The sequence below is a fragment of the Rissa tridactyla genome, chromosome 13 (assembly GCF_028500815.1).
Source record: "Rissa tridactyla isolate bRisTri1 chromosome 13, bRisTri1.patW.cur.20221130, whole genome shotgun sequence".
Lineage (NCBI taxonomy): Eukaryota > Metazoa > Chordata > Aves > Charadriiformes > Laridae > Rissa > Rissa tridactyla.
Genome location: NC_071478.1, coordinates 14744797 through 14767077, shown reverse-complemented (window position 1 = coordinate 14767077; position 22281 = coordinate 14744797). Strand labels below are relative to the sequence as shown.

General features: G+C 45.9%; 1 protein-coding gene across 5 annotated transcripts; it reads left to right on the top strand.

Moving 5' to 3' along the window:
- The first annotated feature begins 1971 nt into the window (after window positions 1-1971).
- FBXO21 (F-box protein 21) lies at window positions 1972-22151 on the top strand. Of its 5 annotated transcripts, XR_008469190.1 has the most exons (14): window positions 1973-2241; window positions 5059-5194; window positions 7020-7114; window positions 8858-8920; window positions 9284-9405; window positions 11224-11370; window positions 12098-12231; window positions 12481-12617; window positions 13445-13621; window positions 14416-14548; window positions 17136-17326; window positions 18345-18502; window positions 21006-21200; window positions 21493-21630. XR_008469190.1 is itself a non-coding variant. In XM_054219844.1 (13 exons), exons 1-13 carry the CDS (start codon window positions 2018-2020, stop codon window positions 20954-20956), a joined length of 1722 nt encoding a protein of 573 aa, XP_054075819.1. In that variant the 5' UTR covers window positions 1972-2017; the 3' UTR covers window positions 20957-20971. The 5 variants fall into 5 exon arrangements, 4 of the variants coding, with proteins under 4 accessions (XP_054075819.1, XP_054075820.1, XP_054075817.1 ...); XM_054219844.1 differs by lacking the exons at window positions 21006-21200; window positions 21493-21630 and adding an exon at window positions 20952-20971 and having other exon boundaries at window positions 1972-2241; XM_054219842.1 differs by lacking the exon at window positions 21006-21200 and having other exon boundaries at window positions 1977-2241; window positions 21493-22151.
- The last annotated feature ends 130 nt before the right edge of the window (window positions 22152-22281 follow it).

The following is a 22281-nucleotide window of genomic DNA, read 5'->3' as shown; positions in this document are numbered from 1 at the left end:
ACAGTCAAGCAAGGAGGTCTGTTTGCACACAATCCAGGGCAACTTTGGATGCCGTAGCCCCGGGAAGACAGCAGCGGTACTCCAGACAGGACCTGGGAGACCTGAGAAAAAAAGAATGGCTGCATGTGGCCAGGGGAATGAGCCAGAAGTAGGGCTTTTTACACGGGAACGCAGCGTGCTGTTGCAAGGGGGTACTGATGTGCCTTTATTTAAGTAGAACACTTCATAGCGCTCGCTGAGGAGCACCAGGACATGGGTGTGATCAGGGCAGAAAGACCCAAAGATGTCTGCAAGGAGCAGGCGAGAGGATGACAGGCATTGGCGTGCAGGGGGGCAGCTCCCCAGGCTGGCCGGAGGGTAAGGGGGCTGCTGTTTTTCCTGGGGCATGACGGCAGTTTTACCTTGGGCACTGCTGCAGGTGTACCTCAGACACAGCATGGTGTGACCTCATACATGGCACTGGTGTGACCTCAGACACAGCGGCGGTGTGACCTCAGGCACCATCATGGTGTGACCTCAGGCACCATCGTGGTGTGACCTCAGGTATGGCAGTGGTGTGACCTCAGACATGGCAGTCGTGGCCTCAGGCACCATCATGGTGTGACCTCAGGCACCATCGTGGTGTGACCTCAGGTATGGCAGTGGTGTGACCTCAGACATGGCAGTCGTGGCCTCAGACACCACCATGGTTGACCTCATACATGGCACTGGTGTGACCTCAGAGACCGCCATGGTGTGACCCCAGACATGGCAGTGGTCTGACCTCAGACATGGAGTGGTGTGGCCTCAGAGACCACCATGGTGTGACCTCATACGTGGCAGTTGTGTGACCTCAGACACCATCATGGCATGACCTCACACATGGCACTGGTGTGACCTCAGAGACCGCCATGGTGTGACCTCATACATGGCAGTTGTGTGGCCTCATACACGGCACTGGTGTGACCTCAGACACAGCAGTGGTGTGACCTCAGGCACCATCATGGTGTGACCTCAGGTATGGCAGTGGTGTGACCTCAGACATGGAGTGGTGTGGCCTCACGAGACCACCATGGTGTGACCTCACACATAGAGTGGTGTAGCCTCAGAGACCACCATGGTGTGACCTCAGACATGGCAGTGGCCTGACCTCAGTCACTGTGATGGTGTTACTTGAGGCATGTGTGTGACCTCAGACACTGTGGTGGCATTACCTGGGGGATGGCAACAGCGGGACCTCAGACACAGCAGTAGTCTGAACTTGGACATGGCAGTGGTGTTGCTTCAGACATTGCCATGTTGTCACCCCCCACACAGCAGCAGACACCTTGGTGTCACGACACGCACCATGCTGGTGTTACCTCCGTCCTCACAGTGGTGCTACCGCAGACATGGCAGCAGCATTACCTCAGGTGCTACCTCAGATATGGAGGTGGCGTTACCTCAGGTGTTAGTGGAGACACGGCGGCCGCATTCCCTCAGGTGCTATCACAGACATGGAAGTGGTGTTACCTCAGGCGCTGCCACAGACATGGCGGCAGCATCACCTCAGACAAGGCCTCCCCTCTGCTCCCCAGGCCCTGTTAGCCCAGGGCAGACAGGCACAAACCACTTGCACCTGCCTGGCTCCCCGCAACCTCCCGGGGCCTCGGGGTCGGCCGTAGTCTCTTACCGACCGCCGGGGCGGCCGGAGGCCTTTGGGGAGCCGGGTGTCCCCAGCCCCGCGTCCCCACTCTCCCTCGGGGCGGACGCCTCTCCCCGAGGGGGGTACAAACTTTGCAGACGCTCCCTAAGCCCCTCGGCTGCCCTTGACCTGGCGAGGCGGCCCGCCCCGCCCCGCGCCGCCACACTTGGCAGACGCTCCCTAGCGCGCCGGCACGGGCAAGGCGCCGCTCCGCTCTGCGCTTTGCGGGGCGGCGGCACTTGGCAGACGCTCCCCGCGCCGTTCCTCCGCCTTCCCTGTGCGCCGGAAGCGTGAGACGCTCCCTAACCCCGCCCGCGGGGAGGCGGGGGGGGGGCGCCCAGGTAAACATCCAAGATGGCGGCGGCGGAGGGCGCGGGCCCGGCGGGGTCGCGGGGCCCGGCGGAGGCCGAGGCCGACGGGATGGGCCTGACGGATCTGCCGGGCGAGCTGCTGGAGCTGATCCTCTGCTGCGACGTGCTGGGGGCCGCCGACATCGGGCGGGTGTCCTGCACCTGCCGCCGGCTGCGTGAGGCCTGCCAGCCCCGCGGCAAGGTGTGGCGGGAGCGCTTTCGCCTCAGGTGGGCACCGCCGACTGTCACGGCACGGCGCTCCGGGGGGAGCTGCGAGGGAGGGCGAGGGGTGACCGGGCCTCTCCTCGGGGCCGGGCAGGCGCGGTCAGCGCAGGCCGGGCCTTGCCGGGGGTGTTCAGCTGCCCTCGGTCCCCTGGGCCTGGGAGGGCCGGGGTGCGCCTGGGGTGGGGAGAGTGCACCCCACATACGCCATCTGTGTCTTTCTTCTCTGGCCGGCTCTGCAAGGTGCATACGGAGCCCATGACGGGTGGGACGAGCTGGCTTTCCGTTGTGTTATAACGGGTAAGGAGAAGGCCCTCCCAAGCAGGGGTGGCAGGGACTGTCGCAAGGCTGCTTCCCCTCCGAAATCCGCCAGGAGGGGACCACGGGAGCCTGCCACTTGGAGGAGGGGGGGTCTTTGCAGCTCACACACACTGCTCGGAGGGGGGGGTGTTTTTGGAAGCACCCCGTGCTCAGAGGATGGGGGTTTTGCAGCTCCCCCGCCCCACGCAGCTCGGAGGAGGGGAGTGTCTTTGCAGCCTCTTCCACAGCCAGGCACTTGGATTACCTGCAGGCCCCAGATCCAACCTGGGGGCCGGCATTGGTGCAGACACAGGGCCACATGCCTATCGGCGTTGTCAGCTGGCCTCCCTCATCCCACTAAGGTAGGCAGTGTTAGCAAGCAGCTTCTAAAACAACTGCCAAGACTTGTCCTGTCACAGGACTGATGTTTTACAGCAGAGAGAGGATTTTATTTGTAGTGCTTTTGGGAGAGCCGTTTTCACAGAAAGCCAAATCCTTTGGAGTAACTTTTGCTGCTTGTGAATTTAGTTACCCCCGAAGGCAGGTGCAGGGTACCTGATGAGGACATAGCTGCGTTATTAACGTTTTAACTGGTTACGCTTTATCTGGGAATAAAGTATGAGTGTTATTGTTGATATTGCTTATGCCTCGGTGGTTTCAGCGGTTCTAGAAACACCACTCCTTCACTGGGCTTGCCAACCTATCTAGAATAGGGCACACTCATCTGCTACCTGTTTTCGTCTGTGTTTTGGCACCGGAAAGGTAGCAATATTGCTTTCTCTAATTGCCAGTTGGCTTCTAAAATTTAGCATAGCTTGAACAAGAGGATTATTCTCTTCCCACCAGTGAAAAAGGCTGCTAAACAATTACAGCTTCCCCAATTCACTGAGCTATGGCTTGGGATGGCTGGCCACATCCTTTCACCAATTCAGCGGCTCTAATTTCTGAAGCGAACCTGAAAGTTTAAAAATGGTTCACATCCAACAGCTGAAATGTGGTAGGTGATTAGCACAAGCTGCTGCCCTCCTCCGCCTTTGATAATAGAACTTTTGGCAGGAGTTTGCACATTGACCTTGTCATCCTGGCTGGAATCCACCCTGAGTAATTGCACTTTATCTTCCTGAAATTTTCAATATAATTTCAACCCAAGAAATTACTCTTTCTCATCCTAAAATAAATGATTGTAATTGTTATTACAATGTGGCTGCGTTTCAGCAGTAGATGAATGGCTAGGGATCCATCAGGGGAGAGGTTGTTATATAATGTGAAGTTATTTGCTTAGTCTTTGACTTTATTTTGTAACTGCAGTTGCAGCGTAGCTTTGTTATTAACTGGTAGTAAAGCATCTTGCATGTGTGGACGGACACAACTGTGCCTTTTGGTCAGTTGGTAGTAATTATTATACAGAAGTAGTGATTTAAGCATTTGGCCTTCTTTACTATTAAAAGTAAAAATACATCAATATATAAAAGTGTGTGTATGTATATATATATATATATACATATAACCTGAAAAGAACCGAAGGCATCCTTGTAGTTGAAGGAAGATGTTTTGTAAAACCCAGTAATAATTAGCAGAATTTCAAAATGGGAAATAAATGCCCCTGTAAATTTACGAGGGGCCTTTCTCTCAGCTTTCTTTCCCATGCTGTCCAAAATATTTCCATCTGCGCTGATTCTTCTTCGTGTTTCATACACAAATGATCTTGGTGTCTTTTCGTTAGAAAAGGTGGTGCTGCTAATAGCCCTCAAAATATTATCTGAAGTTTTCCAGTTGAGCCTTGAAAAGCTTCTTATTAAGCTGTGGAGTGTATTTTAGCTTTTGGACTTTCAGACTCAGTAAAGCAGGTACGGCTTTCTTTTATGAGAAAGGTGTCGCGTTTTTTAAAAATAATTATTTCTTGTATTAAAAATGAACTGCAAGAGAATTTAACTGTCACAGTTTGACTTCAGAATTATGTTTTCCTCCAGTAGATGTTGCCACCAGCAAGGGCAACAGAGGGAGCTCTGTTTTGTGCATCCTTTCAGTTAGACCCACAAGGTAATAGGAGGAACATGGGTCAATGAATTCTCATTCTATTCGATGACAAGTTAGCTTACATGTGATACATCTTCAGAATGGCAAACTTCTTTTTTCTGTTATAAAACCCTGCCTTTCTTCTACTAATATGGTACGTACGCTTATTTTGCAAAGCTCTAGAGGAAATATCAAAAGTATTTAGGATATTTAGATATTGAAGTACCTGGAGTATGAATTTTTTGAAGGTTTCTTGTTGGCAAGCTTCAGGAGAACTTACTTTTAAATAACCATTAATATGCAGATGAAATCAGTTGGATTTATGCTTTGATGCTTGAGTCAATCATTGGATTAATTTATACAATGACACTTAAAGTTGTACTGTGTCTTGGCAGTGTCGCAGCTCCACAAGTCATGTGGTTACAATAAGGAGCAACTTATGGTTCTGGAGCTTCTCAGTGAAGTTGAAATACTAATGAACCTGTTCACTTGTTTCGTGTTGTGTAGATGGCCATCGCTGCTGAAATACTATAGCCACACAGACGGTGTTAGCTGGCTTGAAGAATACAAAGCACGGCACAATGCTGGTCTAGAAGCCCAGAGAATTGTAGCTTCATTCTCCAAAAGGTTCTTTTCAGAACACGTAAGTCATCTGCTCTATGTATGTGCAACAGCCTAGCTACTTGTTTAGTATTTCTTATTAGTTTGTCTTTCCTCTCTCTTCGTGTCTTTTCAATTATGCAGACAGAAATTCCCTATTTCCTCACTTTGTGTGAAAATGCTAGATCACCGGCCAAAAGGGGAGAAACAATTCAAAGTCTAAAGGTGCTTACAGTCCAAAGCGCGCTCTGCATATCACATTCAGCTGTTGCCGCTGCAGCTTTAAAAGCTCTTTTTTCACTGCTGCGTGTTCAGACCCGGCTCTGGGAACTTCTGAAGGACTGGTAGTTTGTTGACACATACCACAGCCTATTAATTTATCTCACTGCAAACCTTGTGCAAGGATATGTTCTGTGAGTTGTCAGAAGTCATTTGAGAACAGGATCAAGACGCAATAGGTTCACCGAATTGGAAAGTATATTACTTAATTTCTTTACCCAACCATGACACCAAGATGCTTTTGCGTTCAGTGTGAAAAAGGTGAAAATGTAGTCTCTCGGAGAGACTGGCTTGCATGTGAAACAACAGTAATTTCATTGTCTGTTTGCGTAGTTGATGCCTGTGGGTTTTGGCTGGCTGTACAGTTTGGGTCAACCTGAAATTCTGTGGAATAGGCGTAAATGCTGCCCGTAACTTCAGCTGAGTTAAAATTTCACACAAGAGCCATTAAACTGCCACCCCTGTGTGTCTGCTCTGCAAATATCTTGTGGTCCAGTAGAGAATTCCCCTAAGGGATAGGAGACCTTTCTTGAAACCCTCTTAATGATTTTAAGCAAGGGTTTGCACCTAGGTTTTCACCCTGGAGATACAGGCTGTGGGGCCAGTAGGGTATTTGGAGTCGCATATCTCTTAGCTGTTCTTTTTGAACTATTCCATTGCAGTTGCAGCAGGTAGACATTTGACCATGGAGAAATGTGTGTCGGGGCATTATCCGGGGGCAGAGGCTCATGTATTCCCGCTGTTTTAATCATGTATGCAAAGCCTACTGAGAGACCATTCAGCAATACCCAGAGGCCTAATAACGAAGATCATCTCTGGTTGGGCTAGGAACTGCAACTTGAATTCCCTCCATAGAATTGAGGGGAAGAGGCATTTAACCCAGTTCTTCTAGATCCTGTGGAGTGCCTGCTAAGATACAGTATAACGGGAATCACTTTTTCCTTACTCTGTTAGCCCGTGTCTTTTACTGAAAAGCTTGAAAGTAAAAAGATTTGCTACAGTTCAGTCAAAGCTTAAAAAAATAATTCTGAATTTTGGAAGAAAATAACTCTTCTGAATATAGATACCTAAGTGATTGTTTAAAAAAAATCTGTTCCATCAAGAAGCTGATAACTCTGGGCTAGTGCTCGTAATTAATCAGGTGAGGTAAAGTGTAAGTTTGAGGCTGAGATGAAGGCTCCTGCTCCTTCATTCCTTCCCCCAGCTGCAATCTGCTACACTAGGGAGGATTTGTAGAGGTTCAGTCAACCACAGGCAAAAGTTAATTCCACCTTAAAAATTACTTTTAGCTTGGGCCCAGCCCGCATAAGATCTGGTATGTTTGTGCTCATCTGTACACCCACCGTAGGAGCCCCCAGTGCTGTAGTAGTTAGCTCAAATTGCCGTAGGGGGCTACTGGGGCTCTCAGTGGGTCCTTGTGATAAATCCATGGAGTGGAGACCATGAGTACTTGGTGAGCTGGACGTTTTTAAGATCTTACATAATGTTTTAAAAAATAGAACAGAATTGCTTTTGAGACTTTTTATGAAATTCTGTTCTTTTGGGAAGAATCCGCTGTGCTCTCCATAATTCATTGTCTGGTTTGACAGGTCCCCTGCGATGGATTCAGTGACATTGAGACTCTCGGGTGCCCGAGTCATTTTTTTGAGGATGAGCTGATGTGTATCCTTAACATGGAAGGAAGGTAAGAAAGAGGGGGGTTAGAAACAGAAGGGATTTTTCCCCTTTCACTGGGTAAAGGAGAATGGTTCTGTGGTGAATGCCTGACCTCAGCTTCCGTCCTTTTGTCACTCTCATAAAACAACATCCTCAGGCTTACCAAGGCCGGGAGGTGTTGCTGTGTGTTTAATTTCAGAAAAAATTTAATATTCCCAAAAGAAATCATGTAAACTATTCTATAAGAAGGAAGTCCCCTGGCTTTGTGTTGCTGTTTGTTGCTTATTTCCTTGCCAGTTCACAACATCTCTTGGGATGTGTTCCGTGTACCCTCTGCTCTGCAGTAATTTTGGCTTAACGAGTTCCCATCCTCATGTTCCCTTTTAAATTGAAACCTGGATCAGTTTGCTGAACTGATTTGCAGGATGAGGCCACAGCACTGGAGGGAAGCAGGAATACTCAGTGAGGATTGCCACCATGAATCCCTGTATCATGAAACTACAGCTTTCTCCTCCCCACCCCCACCTCTTGGTGCTTTTCTTAGCTGTAGTAGGTTGGTACAATTTTTGTCCCCAAATAAAGAACTGAGTTTAATCCAGCCACTGCAAAACTTGCAGTTCTGCAAATTATTCAGACAGGTGAAATGCCAGGTGGGTAAATAAAACTTCTGTTTTGCATGTGCCTGGGTATTCTCATCACCATGGTTAATGCTGGGCAGGATGAATAAGTCACTGCTTTACTTGACACTTTTTCTGCTGGTAGCATATAAGCCATGCTGATTTTGCTGTGGTACAAAGCAGGGATAGATTGCTCTTAATGGGGTCTAATAGCCTTGATTAAAGGGACTGTTAGTAGAGCTTGAAAAAACATAACTGGAATGGCAATCATCTCATTTTTGCTTTTTCACATCCATTTTATTACCTTCCCTATTTGAACTGGGACTAAACATCTCTCATTTGACAACTGGTTAAAAAGCTTTTGAGCCTTTGCACTGGCCAAATGCCTCCCCATAAAGCAGAATTGATGCTAATTACACCCTGATTAAGCTGTAGTCATTGCCATTCAGGAGCATTAGGCTAAATCATTTCCCTGGAAGATATCCCAATAAAGCAGTTGTCCCTATTGAGCATCCCAGTTTATTGGAAGAGGATAAAGTGTTATGAGGTTTGATTGTTCTTCTGTCCAGTGGGATGGAGAAGGCTGATTTCACCTGCAATCTGGAGGAGAGGAAACATAAGCAGGGAAAGAGGGGGTTTTTTTGAAGAAGGAAACTGGGCTTCTTTTAAACACATGGTGAAGGCAGAGTCTGGGAATCAGTAGAATTCTCCTTTTGGTGGTTTTTTTTTTTTTTTTTTTGGTGGGCGGGGGGCGTGCAGGGCTTTGTGCCATTCCTAACTTTTGTGTAAAAGTGCTCAGTGAGGCACAGGGTAACCCATTGCTAAAGGCCAGGGCTTGCTTAGATGCATGTGATTTGGATGGCTCTGAGTTGGTGTGTTGTATTTCAGGTGACCTCTTCAAACCTTGTCTGGATAGTAACCAGCTCTCTATTGCTGCCTCTTGGGTGCCTCGCCTTCGCTTGTTAATTTAGAAAATGAAGGGGCTTTACTATAAAAAATGTAAGGTTTTGGATTGTGTGATCTACAGACCAGCAGTTGATCTGTTCCTGCCTTTTCAGAGCAACAGAGGTGTTTTTCCTCTAGGGATCTCTTTTTTTTTTTTTTTTTTTTTGTCTTCTGGATGCTATTGGACCTACATTCGTGTCCCGCATCAGTTTATTTTTAATGGTGAGAGGATGCTTTAAGATTTATTCTGGAGGGATCCAGTCAGACAGAAGGTAACGTTTTATGACAAAAAATAGAGGATTTTAATTGGATGTTCCTGAGCTAGTTTAATTAGGATCTGTGTTGTTTCCCATGATACTGTATGTTCTCAAAATTATATATTGGTGATAAGATAAAAATTAGAGATGATAGGAGCAATGTTTTGCAAGTGTCTCATCCTGTGGCTTTTTGATGACAAATTTCTTCTTAACGTTTACCTTTTTGGTTGACTCTTCAGTGGTAGTGGTGTTGTCAGACGTGTTTTGAAAAGCGACAGTCTAAATTGTAAACCTATGTTCACTGGAAAAGTTAAATCAAATGTTCACTCTTAAAGTGCTTGTTTAGGGCAATACTACTTTTTGTATTTAAATATGCAGGAAAGGTCTCACCTGGAAGTACTATGCAAAGAAAATTCTATACTTCCTACGGCAACAGAATATATTAAAAAATCTGAAGGAGTATCTTCAACGCCCAGCTGACCGGCAGTCATTTTTGGAGGGTAAGTCTTTGGCAGAAATCCCACGTAGAGCACCTCATCACAGCTTTCCATCATTCTCGTCTTACTTGGAAAGAGCCTTCTTTGCTTGTATTTCAAATAGCCCTCGGAAAACGACTCAGAATTAAGTTTGGTTTTTTGATGTACCTGAAATCCCTAAAATCTTGCAGTAGTTGCATAGTGTTGCATCAGAATGTCAGGATTATGTTAGTTTCTGTCAGTGCTGTATGCTTGAATAATTGCCCATGGACAGATGAGCTGAAAAGCAATGGACAAAGTGTTGAAACATTTGCATTTGAATCTTAACAGTGTATTCAGGAAATCAGCAGTAGCTCAGCGTCCTAATTATCTGACACTGCAGAAGCATTTTAACTGTGGCCCATGGGCTGAATATGGCCTAACAGACCAACTTACCTGATTTCAAGTCAGCTTCCTGCTATCTCCTTTTCCAAGAGCTGCTCAGATAAGGGTGAGGAGCGAGCTGCAGGCAGGGGGAATTGTTGTTGCAGCTCGTAGCCCATGTGCTATGGCTTTCTTTCAAGAGCTGCCTGACTGCTGGACCATTGAAGCGGTGCAGTCTAGAGCTGGGGAGCCGATGGAAGTCCAGTTACACGGTGGGAAGGCACATGCACCTGATATGAAGAAAGAAGAGGCTCTTCTGCAGTTCACGTCCTCAATCTGGTGGATTGTTCTTTTCTTCAAGCTTCCTGTGGAGAAGATGGTCTTCTGAATGCACCGAAAGCTACCAGTATCTGTAGAAGAGTCTCTCGCTCTTGGTATAGACCTCAAAAATGTCATACGAAAAAGTCTCTAACACTGAAGCTGGTTCTTGTTAGTGGCGATAGACTTTGAAGAAGGGATTGGTTTAGGGCAAGAAGGGAAAGGAAAGTGGCTTTTGCTGGAAACAAGCGAGACAGTTGATTATGTGACTTAATCATGTGGCTCACAAATAGATGCATTTGTCTGCCACGGAGATATTATTAGAGCACCAACAAGTAGTTTTTTGTGAAGTTTCACGTGGTCAGCATGGGGAACACTTGGGCGGGGGGAGAGGAAGAAGACACGGCTTGGTGCCCTGCTGAAGTCCTTGAATACAGGCCTGTCATGGGTGTGCTAACGAAGCAATGTAGGAGGCTGGAAGAGGTATGATCCATGCAAAATTCTTACAGGTGAATACAGTTAATTCCAAAGACTGAACAGTAGGGAGGCTTTGGAAAGAGCAGTGGTGACAAAATGACAAGCAGAAGATTCTGAGAAAGGGCTGTTTTTCTCCTGCAGAAGTTTGACAGAAGAGGCTTGGGCAGCAGGAAAATAAAATGGAAATCTGTTCTGATGGTTTTCTGACATGAAGATGGAGAGCAGGCGTGGAAGAGAAAGATGAATGTAGCAGAAGAGGGAACGATGAACAAGAGTGATAGCTATGGAGGATATGGCAGGAAGAAGTCAGAACTGAAGCATAAGTGAAGTTGAGATTGTTTCAGGCTCTGAATAAAAAACACTGTAAGCTGGGAGGATGCCAGAAGGTGCATTGTGACCAGTTGGCTAGTTAAGCTTGGTCTAGCAGCCTACCTGCTCAATGTACTGTCTGTTGCTTTCCCTTTCAGGATGACGGAGAGGAGAATAATTAATTTAACTGGTATTTGTCATGTCAGCTTATTCTTTGCATTTTTTGTGGTAAATCCAATATATGAGTGCAGATTTTAAAAGGAAAGCTCTTGTGTTCTGCTGCAATTGCTTGCTGCATGCCTGGAATTTACAGTAGGTAAAACCAAGCAAAGAAAAAACTGAAGTCCTGTTTCTTATGTAGTTTGTTTTTTCCAGGTGCTGTTTTAATTGATCAATACTGTAACCCATTGTCAGACATCTGCTTAAAAAGCGTCCAGGCGCAGGTGGATGATATCACAGATAAAGTGCGTAAAGTCCTGCGGACGAAAAATCCAAGGCACCCCAGCTTGGCTTCCAAGGCAGGTACTGTACAGAAACATATGTGTTACTGCAGAGCATTTCTGCAAGTCTAGGTACAGGCAGACAAGGTGAAACAGCTGTTGAATTATTGCAGCTTAAAGAGCTGTTGTTCTTCATCCCCTGGCAAGCATATTCTGACATTTGCTTAAAACACCATTGAGGCAACAGCCGTTTGGTGAGCCACAGGGACTCAAAAGCCCAGGGCTGTCAGTCCATATGATGCTGTCTAAGAAAAAAAAAGAATTGGGAAGGAATTAGGGAGTTTCTTCTTTTTTTTTCCCATTCGTCCCTGAAGTCTTAAGTAGTCCTGATATCTGTAGCAGAGCTGTGGGACAGGGGATCGACCTCTTTTCCTCTGCAAGTCTCAAAGTCAGCAGCAATAGAAAAGGTACATGCTTTAACATCTCCAAAGGTCAGGCAATATCTTGCTCCTTGGTTTGTATAAGCGCTATCTAATGTTTGCTGTCTTTCAAAGAGAGAATGAGCGGTCTGCCTGTATCTGCGTATCTGGAGTGGCCAAGCTGGGACACTCGGGCAGTGAAAGCCACTTCCCAGGCATGCCTGGGTGGTGTGGCACGTCCAGCTGCAGTGCTGTGTCTCTTGACTATCTGAATTGAGATGAGTCTCTTGTGTTCTTAGTCCATATGAAGAATTTTGGTCTAAGGTTCATTGCGTAAAGGTTGAGAACCCTTGTTTGCTCAGTATTTATTTCATTGCATGTGTTTTTTAGGAGAGATTGTGATTCCAGAAGTGGAACTTCAGCGGCAGGTGCTTGATGCTATGAATTGTGTCCTATATGAGCAGTTAAAATACAAAGGAAACGAGCTGGATTACTATAACTCCCTGAATTCATACATTCACCAGGTATGTATATGCTAGGCCAAAACTAGGAGGCTGCGAGGCTTGAGGCATTCTATTTGTGGTGTTTATTTGTCTGTATGTAGTCAGCCAAATAACTCTTTCTGAAGAACAACTTGCTGTAAAGTCAGCACAATGTCATCTTTCGTTGCATATTCTGTCAAATTGGTGTATTTTTATTTGTGAAATCAAACCTTGAGGTTTTGTGTTTTTTCTTAATATCCCACATGTTCTTCCCACGTTTTTATCCCCCAGGTTTTGATCCGCAGGACAGGAATTCCCATCAGTTTGTCTGTGCTTTATTTAACAATTGCCAGGCAGCTAGGAGTCAAGCTTGAACCAGTCAGCTTCCCTAGCCATTTTCTGCTGCGATGGTGTCAAGGAAAAGAAGGGTAAGTGATCTGCTGAATTTCAAAGTTGCGTCCGCAGGAATAAAAGCCAGAAAGCATTTACAGCTGCAGACTTCTACCTGAATGTTTGATTGTCTTCCATCTGTAATTACTATCTATATGGGTGAAAAGATCAGATCTCTAAAGTTTTCCCAGAATTCCTCTCTGCTGTTGATGAATGGTAACAGATTTCTTGAGTGTGAAATAATAGTAACCATGAGGTAATGTTTATCTTATTTAAGAAAACTATGAAAAACTGGGGGGTGGGGGGGGGAAGGTGCTGATTTCACATAACCTTTCATACAGAGCAGTTGCTAGAGTCCATTGCTGCTGTTCTGTGCACTCAAATTAATACTCTGAGTCAGTGCAGGATACGTCTTTGACCAGATCGTGATCAATTTACAGAAATCTGTGTTTTGTGAATGACATCAGCAGTCCAATTCAGAGCAATGGTTCTGTCTATATATACCCCTTTTGGCACTAGGCTTCAGATGCTATATGCGTGGGCTCTGTTACGCTTTCCAGGGTGGTGTTATAATATAATCTAGCAATAGATGCAGCAAATCTGAAAATACATGAAGGAAAGAGCTGACACGATGGAGCGAAAAGTCCCCTTGGTTTCACTGTCTTTTCCCGTATGTGTTTATCTGAAGAAGCAGCTAGGGGGAGAGAGAAGGTACCAGATAATATCTTTTTAGGAGGGACCTGAGGTATGAATGACGCTTGTTTTACGAACAAGCTTGAAGATGCTGAGGGAAGAACAGAAATAGATAGCCTTGCTTTACCACGAGACCCATCATCACAATTCAGTTTCCTTGTTGTTTCATTAGAAGCACAGATATTTTTGACTACACCTACATTGACGCCTTTGGCAAGGGGAAGCAGCTGACGGTGAAGGAGTGCGAGTACCTTATCGGCCACCACGTGACAGAGGAGTTCTATGGAGTGGTGACTTCAAAAGAGGTCTTGCAGCGTATGGTGGGAAATCTCTTAAACCTTGGCAAGCGGTGAGTTGAGGATTGTCTGGCCTGTAAGGCCTGTAGGGGGAGCGAAAAGGGCCCAGAGTACGCTGTCTGTGTATCTGATACTGCTTCTTCACAGTATTTGAGTGAGTGCTTTAAAAAGTGTCAGTTGCTCCAGGGGATCTTGAAAATTCTGTATGTCACGTTGCATTGTCTAGTTGTTTTTAATCACCTGCAGCAGCGTTGTGTGGAAACAAAAATATTTAGTAAAACTAGTTCCCCTCTAGAAAATGGACAGATCACTCTTTTCTTCGTGAAAAGCTGATAGGGACTGTTCCACCATTCCCTTAAGAACAGAGACCTTCGTTATAATCTGGTAAGCACAGCCCATTTGTTCACATGAGCATTTTCAAAGGTACTGTTGGCTTGTAAAAAAATCTGGTTTTCTTTTCAAATACCCTTGCTAATCACTTTCCCAGGTAGCCATAGAGAGAAATCACAGAGTGAAAGGATTGCTTTAGGTGTGATTAAGCTAGGGAAAGAAAAACGGATTTCAAAAGGGAAACGGCTTGGAGAGTGAATTCACTGTGTAGGATTATGTTATATTTGACCAAGCAGAATACCAGCGAAGTGGGAGGGTAGAGTCCAGTCATCAGTTGTGTAGCGTTTTTCCTTCTGAGTAGGCTGTTGGATGTGATGAGTGACGGTCAGTGCCAGAGTCGCTCTTACTGATGCCTGTACCTGTAGCATCATTTTTGGTGACTACCCCTGTAGATTGGAGTACTGGGGATAGGGGTTGAAGAGCTAGCCTTACAATTGAGTTTCTTTTTTGCTGGCAGAGAAAGCACTGATCAGTCTTACCAGCTCTTGAGAGACTCGTTGGATCTGTACCTGGCCATGTATCCGGACAATGTGCAGCATCTAATGCTCCAGGCTAGGTTATACTTCCACCTGGGAATCTGGCCAGAAAAGGTACCTCGCCACTCGGTCGTATGTTTTCTGGTAGGCTAAGCGCTATTAACACTAGTCTGATTTTTAGACTACGTCAGCTTGCATTACAGTCTGCCACAAGTTGTTTCTGTTATAAATGCAATTGAATGAGTTATCACATTTTGGAGAAGCAGAGAAAAGAGAATGATTCGTGCTTGCTGGCCCTAGGGGAGACTTGTGAGCAGCCTCAAGTCTGAGTCGTAATTCATGATTTACTGCCCAAGTCTAACAGCTTGTCTTGCAACCCGTACTGTGGACTTCCAGGTGTAAGTTAGAAGAGCATCCTGTTTGGTTTATGCCTGGATTGTGGTAGTGGTGGTAGAACTCTTACTGGACTTGTGTAAAAGGAGTCAGAAAACCTTAGGAAGTTATCTTTTATGAATACAACCAAAGCCTTTCTCTGAAACCTTTAGCCACACAGTCAGTGGCTCTTGTGAAAAAGCAACTTAGTATTCCTGTTCTTTGGATTCTTCTTTAATATCGCCTTTAGCATAGCAACTTGAGTCTTGCTATCTTGTGAACGTGGGAAAGAAGGTACTGAGACTTACAAGTCGTCTGGATCGTCTGTGCCTTTCACTGAGTCAGGGGAAGGCACAGGGAAGAAGCAAGTAACTCAAAGTCTGATTTCTTTAATGTGTCACTACAGCAAAGAGGTGTTCCCTTTTCAAAATTTCCCGTACTACTACAGTGAAGCTCACGCTCTTGGGCAATGCCTGTGCCATTTACAAATGTGAGGTTTGGGTGAGGGGGCAGAAGTATTGGCTGGGCAGCTGAGCAGAAAACAAAGCTCTTTCCACCAAGTTAACTGAAGCATAGGACTGCTGGAGAAGCTGTCTTTTGAAGAACAACCTTTGCTAAGCTTATCATTCCTTTCTTAGGGCAGCAAGTTTTAGGGTCGCCACGGAAAAGAAAACAGCACAAACTAAAAAATTGGGGGGGGGGGGGGGGGGGGGACACTTGCAGAGCTAAAATGGCAACCGTACGTAAATAGGGGACAGCAAAGTGAAACACTGAAAGATCTTCTTTCCCTTTTCTGGCACTCAGCGATGTGTTTGTAAAGCACCAAGGCTTTACATACTTGTGTTTTGCTGCCCCTCAGAACAAATCATACTACCCCATGGATGAGTTTTACATGTAGTTTCTCTGCACCGCGTTGCCAGATGCAAATGGAAATGTGCAAATTTAGGTGTTTTCAGTATTGCATCCTCATAGGCATCCAGTGGTTCCAGTCTGTTGGGTCATTTTGTGGCTAGCCAGAGAGAATGCTCTATGTCTGACAGAACAGAAGATCGCAGATTTAATGGAAACCTGGCAGATTTATGGAAAGTGGTACAAAAACTTAAAAGTCAAGCAGAGCTACACAGAATGTTGCCCTAAATGTTTGCAAATAACAGTAAATGAAATTGCCGAGAATCTCTGGCAGCTATGGTCACTGTGCTAGGCCTTCCTGTTTCTGTAGGATTTTTCAGGATTTTCACATCCTTCTTAAGATGCCAGCCAGAGAATTAAGGTGGTCAAGAAGCCCGAGCTGTGTTTCTTCTTCTCATATTTAATTACTCACCTGTTCTTTTTCTGAAATTTCTTTTCTTCATCTCTTGGCTGATGTTCATACTCTCAATAGCCCGAGATTTCTGTTCCTCTTCTGCTGCTGCTCTGAACTTCGAGTGACCAAAACTTCCAGCATATGGTCGAGGAGACAATCCTTTCACCAGGTGCTAAAGTGTGTCAGATTTTGAAACTGTGGCAGCACCTGAGGTATTTGATGTTGTGATGGGTGTATCTGTCTTTTCCCAGCCTGTTTAGACAACAGTTTTGGTAAGAGCAAGGGGAAGAAAAAAGAAAAGGGTAAAACTTGGATTTCCTGCCTCTAACTAACTTAGCGACAGATGCTCTGATAGTGTGCCAGAGAGTGTTGGTAGGCTGGTGTTCTGGATCTACAGGCTTTGCCGCTTTGAGAGCGCTTTTGAAGTTAGTGTTCTTTAGTCATCCTGAGACAAGCAGGTTCTCTGTCTCTCGTTCGCTATTACGTGGTATAGCATCGTACGGGTTATTTGCGTTTCATTCTGTGCTGCCCTATTTTTCCTCTGCCAGGCTCCCACAGACAGGCTGAGGATCTCGTTTAAACTGTTTGTTCTCTAGTGCAGCAGAAGTCATCTGGAATTACTTCCCAGCAGCAGTTTGGGAGACTAGCAACAGTATTCTCTTAACATTTCATAAACCTTCAGACGGTCTCATCAATGCCTTGCGGTCACAAAATGTGACGCGATTAGCTTGTATGACTTAGTTTTAAGGAGTGTGCTTGACAGTGCCCTTCCTTGGAAGCAGGGAGCTTTGCAAATAGAAAAGGGGAGGACTGTTTGCAATTTCTGCAGGCTAAGCAAGTGGGAAGAACTCCTTGGGAGTGTGTAGCTAGAGCAAAGGTTCTCAGTCTGTGTGGAAAACTCGTGTGGCAGACCTCTAGGCCTGGGCAATTAGACCCCGCTGACTTGCGAACTGTGACTGTATATATCTGTAAGTGTTGGACTGCTGTAGAGACTTGTTCTGATTCTCTTTGTTTTGGTCGCTGAAGGTTCTGGACATCTTGCAGCACATTCAGGCTTTGGACCCATCCCAGCATGGGGCTGTCGGGTACTTAGTTCAACATACCCTAGAGCACATTGAGCGCCGGAAGGAGGAGGTGGGACCGGAGGTGAAGCACCGTTCAGATGAGAAGCACAAAGAGGTCTGCTTTTCCATCGGGCTGATTATGAAACACAAGAGGTGAGCTCTTCAAAATCTTCCCTGCATTAGCAGGCTGTACTGTAACGACAGGTGCAGAAGTGTTTGTTCTGAAAGTAATGAGACGTGGGTTTATCTGCCAAGGAGGTATCTGGAATGGAAAATGCCAGGCACGTACGTCTATGCCATGTACCTTGTAGAAAAATGGGGGCGGCTCTGTCTATCCTTTGAGAGAGCGAGTGTCTTCGCTGCTGCTTGCTTGCAGAGAGAAGTTTGTGAGGTGACTTGTCCAAGTCATCATATATCACACGGCTAAAATTTGCACAGCCCAGAGCTCTTGAAGAAACATCAGTAACCAGTTGATTCTGTTCCACAGTCCCTCATTAACTTCAAAAAAGATTGTAAGATTCCCAAGACAGCCTATGAATCTCTCCTTGTGCTGTTATTACCCCCTTTTCCTGCATTGCACAGAGGCTTTGTGTTCCTGCCTGTGCCGCTCTGCCAGAATGACAGGCCAGCACTGTTTTGCTTCGGCCACTCCTCCAACTCATCAAGACATCTGGAGCGTATTTTAAGGGTGCAGCAGTGACAGTTACACCTTGTGATTAATCGCATAAAAAAAAAATCTGAAAATAATAATGGCTTTGTTTCTGGGAGTTCAGTATTGGGATTGCCACGTCTGTGTGATGGGCACAGAAGTAATTGCACAACACAGTAGGACGGTTGAGTCTCTCCCTGTTTCTTGTTTCCTGTTCTCCTGGTTGCTGACTTCCAGTCTCTTTCCCATTTTCATTCCTTGCTCACATTTGGTTTTCCTTTGTCCTCAGCTGTTTGTTCCTGTCTGTTTATCCAGGTACTCCTAGTCATTTCCCCCCACCTCAAAGTACACACACATATGCACACAATCTTTTTTGAATTGATTTTTTTTTTTTTGCCCTCTCCTCCTTGTGCCAGCTCACAGGAGGTTCCTGTCCTGTTTGCGCTATATTAATCTTGAGGAAAAAGAGCTGGGCTCTGGAGTTTTCACAGTCTTTGGTGTGCATTTTTTTTTTTTAATTAGATATGGCTATAACTGCGTGATTTATGGCTGGGATCCCGCCTGCATGATGGGGCATGAATGGATCCGGAATATGAACGTCCACAGCCTTCCACATGGGCCCCACCAGCCTTTCTATAATGTGCTAGTAGAAGATGGCTCTTGCAGATATGCTGCTCAAGGTGAGCAGGACTCTCCTCTGTTTGCTATCTGTTTAGAAGTACCTTAGGAGAAAGAGATGCTTAAGTGATTAACTCTCTTAATTATGAAACATAAACTGTTAGTTAAGGTTGAGGTAGGAAGGAAAGGGATCTTGAATTCGTGGCCTGTGTTGTTTGCTCACTGTGAAATGAGTACTGCTAGGAATGAATGTTAAGGACCACTCTGGTATAATCTCCTTTTGCCTTAGAAATGTGTTTTGGACATGATTGGGTTTATGGTGTAGACCATGATGGCTGCTTTTAAAAGAGGTAATTCAGCTTTTGCTGAAGTCTGAAGTTCTGTCACACTCTCACTCTTTGAAATTATAGCTGTGCTTTGGGCAGGACCTCAAAATAGATTCTAGTGAGAGAGAACGCAAACTTTGCTTGTCAGGGCATGGCTCTGAGCAGCTTTTATCAAGAGACGGTATGTGCCAGGATCCCAGAGAACATGCTAATGCCACATCTGATATGAATGGGACAAAAGTGAATGTCTCTGCTAAACCTCTTTGCATTTGTGAAGTCTCTATCACCCATTCTTTATGCAACATACCGTAAGAAAGGAAATTCTTGTCTGATGGTCAGATTATGAGGTTAGGATACAAGAAATGTTGAACTGAGCCTCAAAAGGGAAAAAAAAACCCCTATATGTATATATCTGTAACTTTGTACTGTGTGAACAGAACATTTCTTTGCCTCGTGTTTGTTGTTCTCCCTGTGATACAGAGGCATCCCGTCCAGCTGGCGGGGGGTTGCACAGCCTGGCTGTTTGCTAAGACAAGGTGTGGAAGCTGCTGGAGGGGAAATGCTGAACAAAACGCAGTTCAGCTCTTTCGCCAGGGGGTGCTCCCAAGCATGTTCTGGTCCTGTAGATGTGAGCAAGAGGTGGTTTTACCGGACTGGGAGCTCCTACCTTTGTAGTTTTAAAGTGCAGCTGTTTCTCACTGCTCTGAGAGTTACTTTATATTCAGTAGTCCAAAAAGATGAAGTTGGGACCAGGGATATTGCAGCTCAGCTTCATGGCTCATGTTAGGCAGTACTTGGCCTCTCCAAGAGTCTTAAAAACCAGAAATTCTTGTGTGCCATGGGTTGATATCAAAATATGCATCTCAGTGAAAACTAATCAGATAATTGTCCACAGTGCTTCTGGGGCTGAGTCATCTTTTACATCTTTTGTCTAATTGTTTATAAACAAGTATAATGCTGGCTGGTTCCAGAGTGCAGGGTATTTTAGCCAAGCTGTAGGTTGACGCTGTCATCTCTGCGGCGTCCAAGTGTTTTGATATTGCTAGGGAAAATAGAGGGGTTGGTCCTTGCTGCTGAAATCTTGCTGCCCGAACATCCCCTCTCAAATATATCTTCACATCATTTGGGAAGGGATTGTTTCATAACTTACTGACCAGACTGGGGAGAAAATGATAGTTTTTTACTGAAAGAATCTTAGACAAATCTGCATGCAGAGTTTTATCTAACCAGCTCAGAAAAAAACACCAAACTGATTGTACCTCAGTTTGAGTCCTTCCTGTAAATTCATGGGTTGAGCTGTAGCTAACTGCAAAACACCTGCTTCGTACAGTGAGTTTGGTATCTATCTACCTACCTGTCTGCTCTTGTCTTTCCTTTGTTTGTTTTGTAGCAGCACAGGTTAGACATCTGTGTCTCAAAACTGCCAGTCGGCACGTTTCTCAGGCTCCCCACCTAGTGCCCAACTCGCTTGTCTCAGTCTCTTCCCCGCTGCCAGCTTCTGTTTCGTCACTGTGTTTTTTCCCTTCGTACACAGCTCACTGCTCAGCCATGCTTCTGCAGAGCATATTGGAGTGTAAATTGTTTTCCGCAGTGGTGCAGTATACGAGAAAGGTACTTTGCAAGCCTGTAGGACTGCACCAGCCTGCTGAGGTGTAGAAAGCTCTTGTGGTTTTGGCTGCACACGCTGACATACAGTAGCTTCAGAGAGCCTGTGTGGATTAATACGACTTTTGTGCACTCTAGTGAACGGGATGGTTTCAGAGACAGATGAATTATTCCCGAATGATGCTCTCTGCATCCCATCTTGTTCCTGCCTTGCGTTGTAGATAAGTCAGACTTTGGGATTTAGGCAGCTTTTGTTTCTACCTGTACATCTGGCACTGTGCTGGAAAAAATGACATCATTTGGGGCCTGCTGCAGGGCACCTGCGCATGTGATTTACTGCCGGGCTGCCTCCCAGTCACGCTGCTTTATACAAATACTGCGGGAGCACAGGGGCCCTCAGCCTGGGTTGCCTTTGCATTTTAATGCCAGTGCTTCTGTGTTGTTTGACTGTTGTGCTTAATCAGGTTATCTTTTAGTACAAAGGAGGAAAGGAGGTGCCCTGGAAAAGAATCAACATGCTCTTCTTAGGGACTTTCTCTTAACTTTGGGAAGTTTGGATTTAGAAAAGTTACTTTTGCAGTGTGAGATGTGCTTGAAAAACCAGGCTGGTGACTTGACCATGGTTGAAACACAGGCTGATGACTTCGAACAAGAAAGCGCTGGACTCCTCTGCCAGGACAACCTTGTGCAGTCGGCCTCACCTCGGGAGTGTTTGAGCAGGATCTCTCCTAGAAACTGATCTCCCATGGGACTTGAGGGATCAGAGCTCAGCACCGCAGCTTCTCCCTGCGCTTACGACCAAGACCTGTGACCAGCAGCATGGGAGCGGGTCAGCATCCTGCTACTCTGACCTCATGTCAGACAGCATGGTCTCGGGCATAAAGTAGTTTTCTTGCCACTAAGAAACGGGGTCAGCATCACTTAGGAGATGAGACTCCGTGAGCAATCGTACTGGCATACTCTGTATGTATTTTCCTGAAGTAGGGGTGTTTTTTCTTTAAAAAGCCTCAGGAGGTGGTGTTTCTAGAGACACTAACAAGACTTGAGGGAGGCTCAGGATTTATTGCCTTGTGGCAGGTCGTTTCATGTGGTGATAACTTGCTTCTTTCCTTTCCTAACAGAGAATCTGGAATATAACTCTGAGCCTCGGGAGATCCCTCACCCTGACATTGGCCGCTATTTTTCAGAGTTTACTGGCATTCACTACCTAGCAAATACCGAGCTAGAAATTCGGTACCCGGAGGATTTGGAGCTCACACGTGCCACAGTTCAGAAGATCTACAGTTCAGGCAAGGAGTGAGCGCAGAAGGCATCGTGAGGACAGAAGCAGCTGGAGTGTAGCTTTACCCTCTTCGCAAAACTTGCCTGGAAGGCAAGTTTGGTGACAATCCTTTGGCTTAATGCATTGAAAACTGCATTGAACTTTGTAACTGGTGCTAGAGCATCTTTCCGTTGCCTGCCTGCCCATTCTGGCCCAAAGGCACAGGGACACGTTGGTAGTTGAGGCCAAGCGTAAGGATCTTGCAGGGACAGTCGTGCTAGGAAGCGCGTTGTCCTTCGGAAGGATTTGCGCATACTACTTGTTCTGTGATTGTCTTGCCTAGAAGGTCGACACACTGAGATCCCTGGCGTGGAACATGGAAGAACCCCCTCTTCCAGAGAAGGAAGTTGCTTGTCCTTGCAGTGTTGTGGGTTTTTTGTTTGGTTGTGGGGTTGGTGGTTTGTTTTTTTTAATGTATATCTCATGCAGGTGATAGTTTTTAAAGTCTCTTACGTTTCACCGTTGTCTTCTCCAGTCTGAATTTTTGGTCAGATTTTGCTTCACCTCTGTAGTCTGATTGTTCACAGAGCTACCATTCCGATTCTGAATATCCTTATGGGCCTGGGAAAGAGCCCTGGCAGCAAAACCC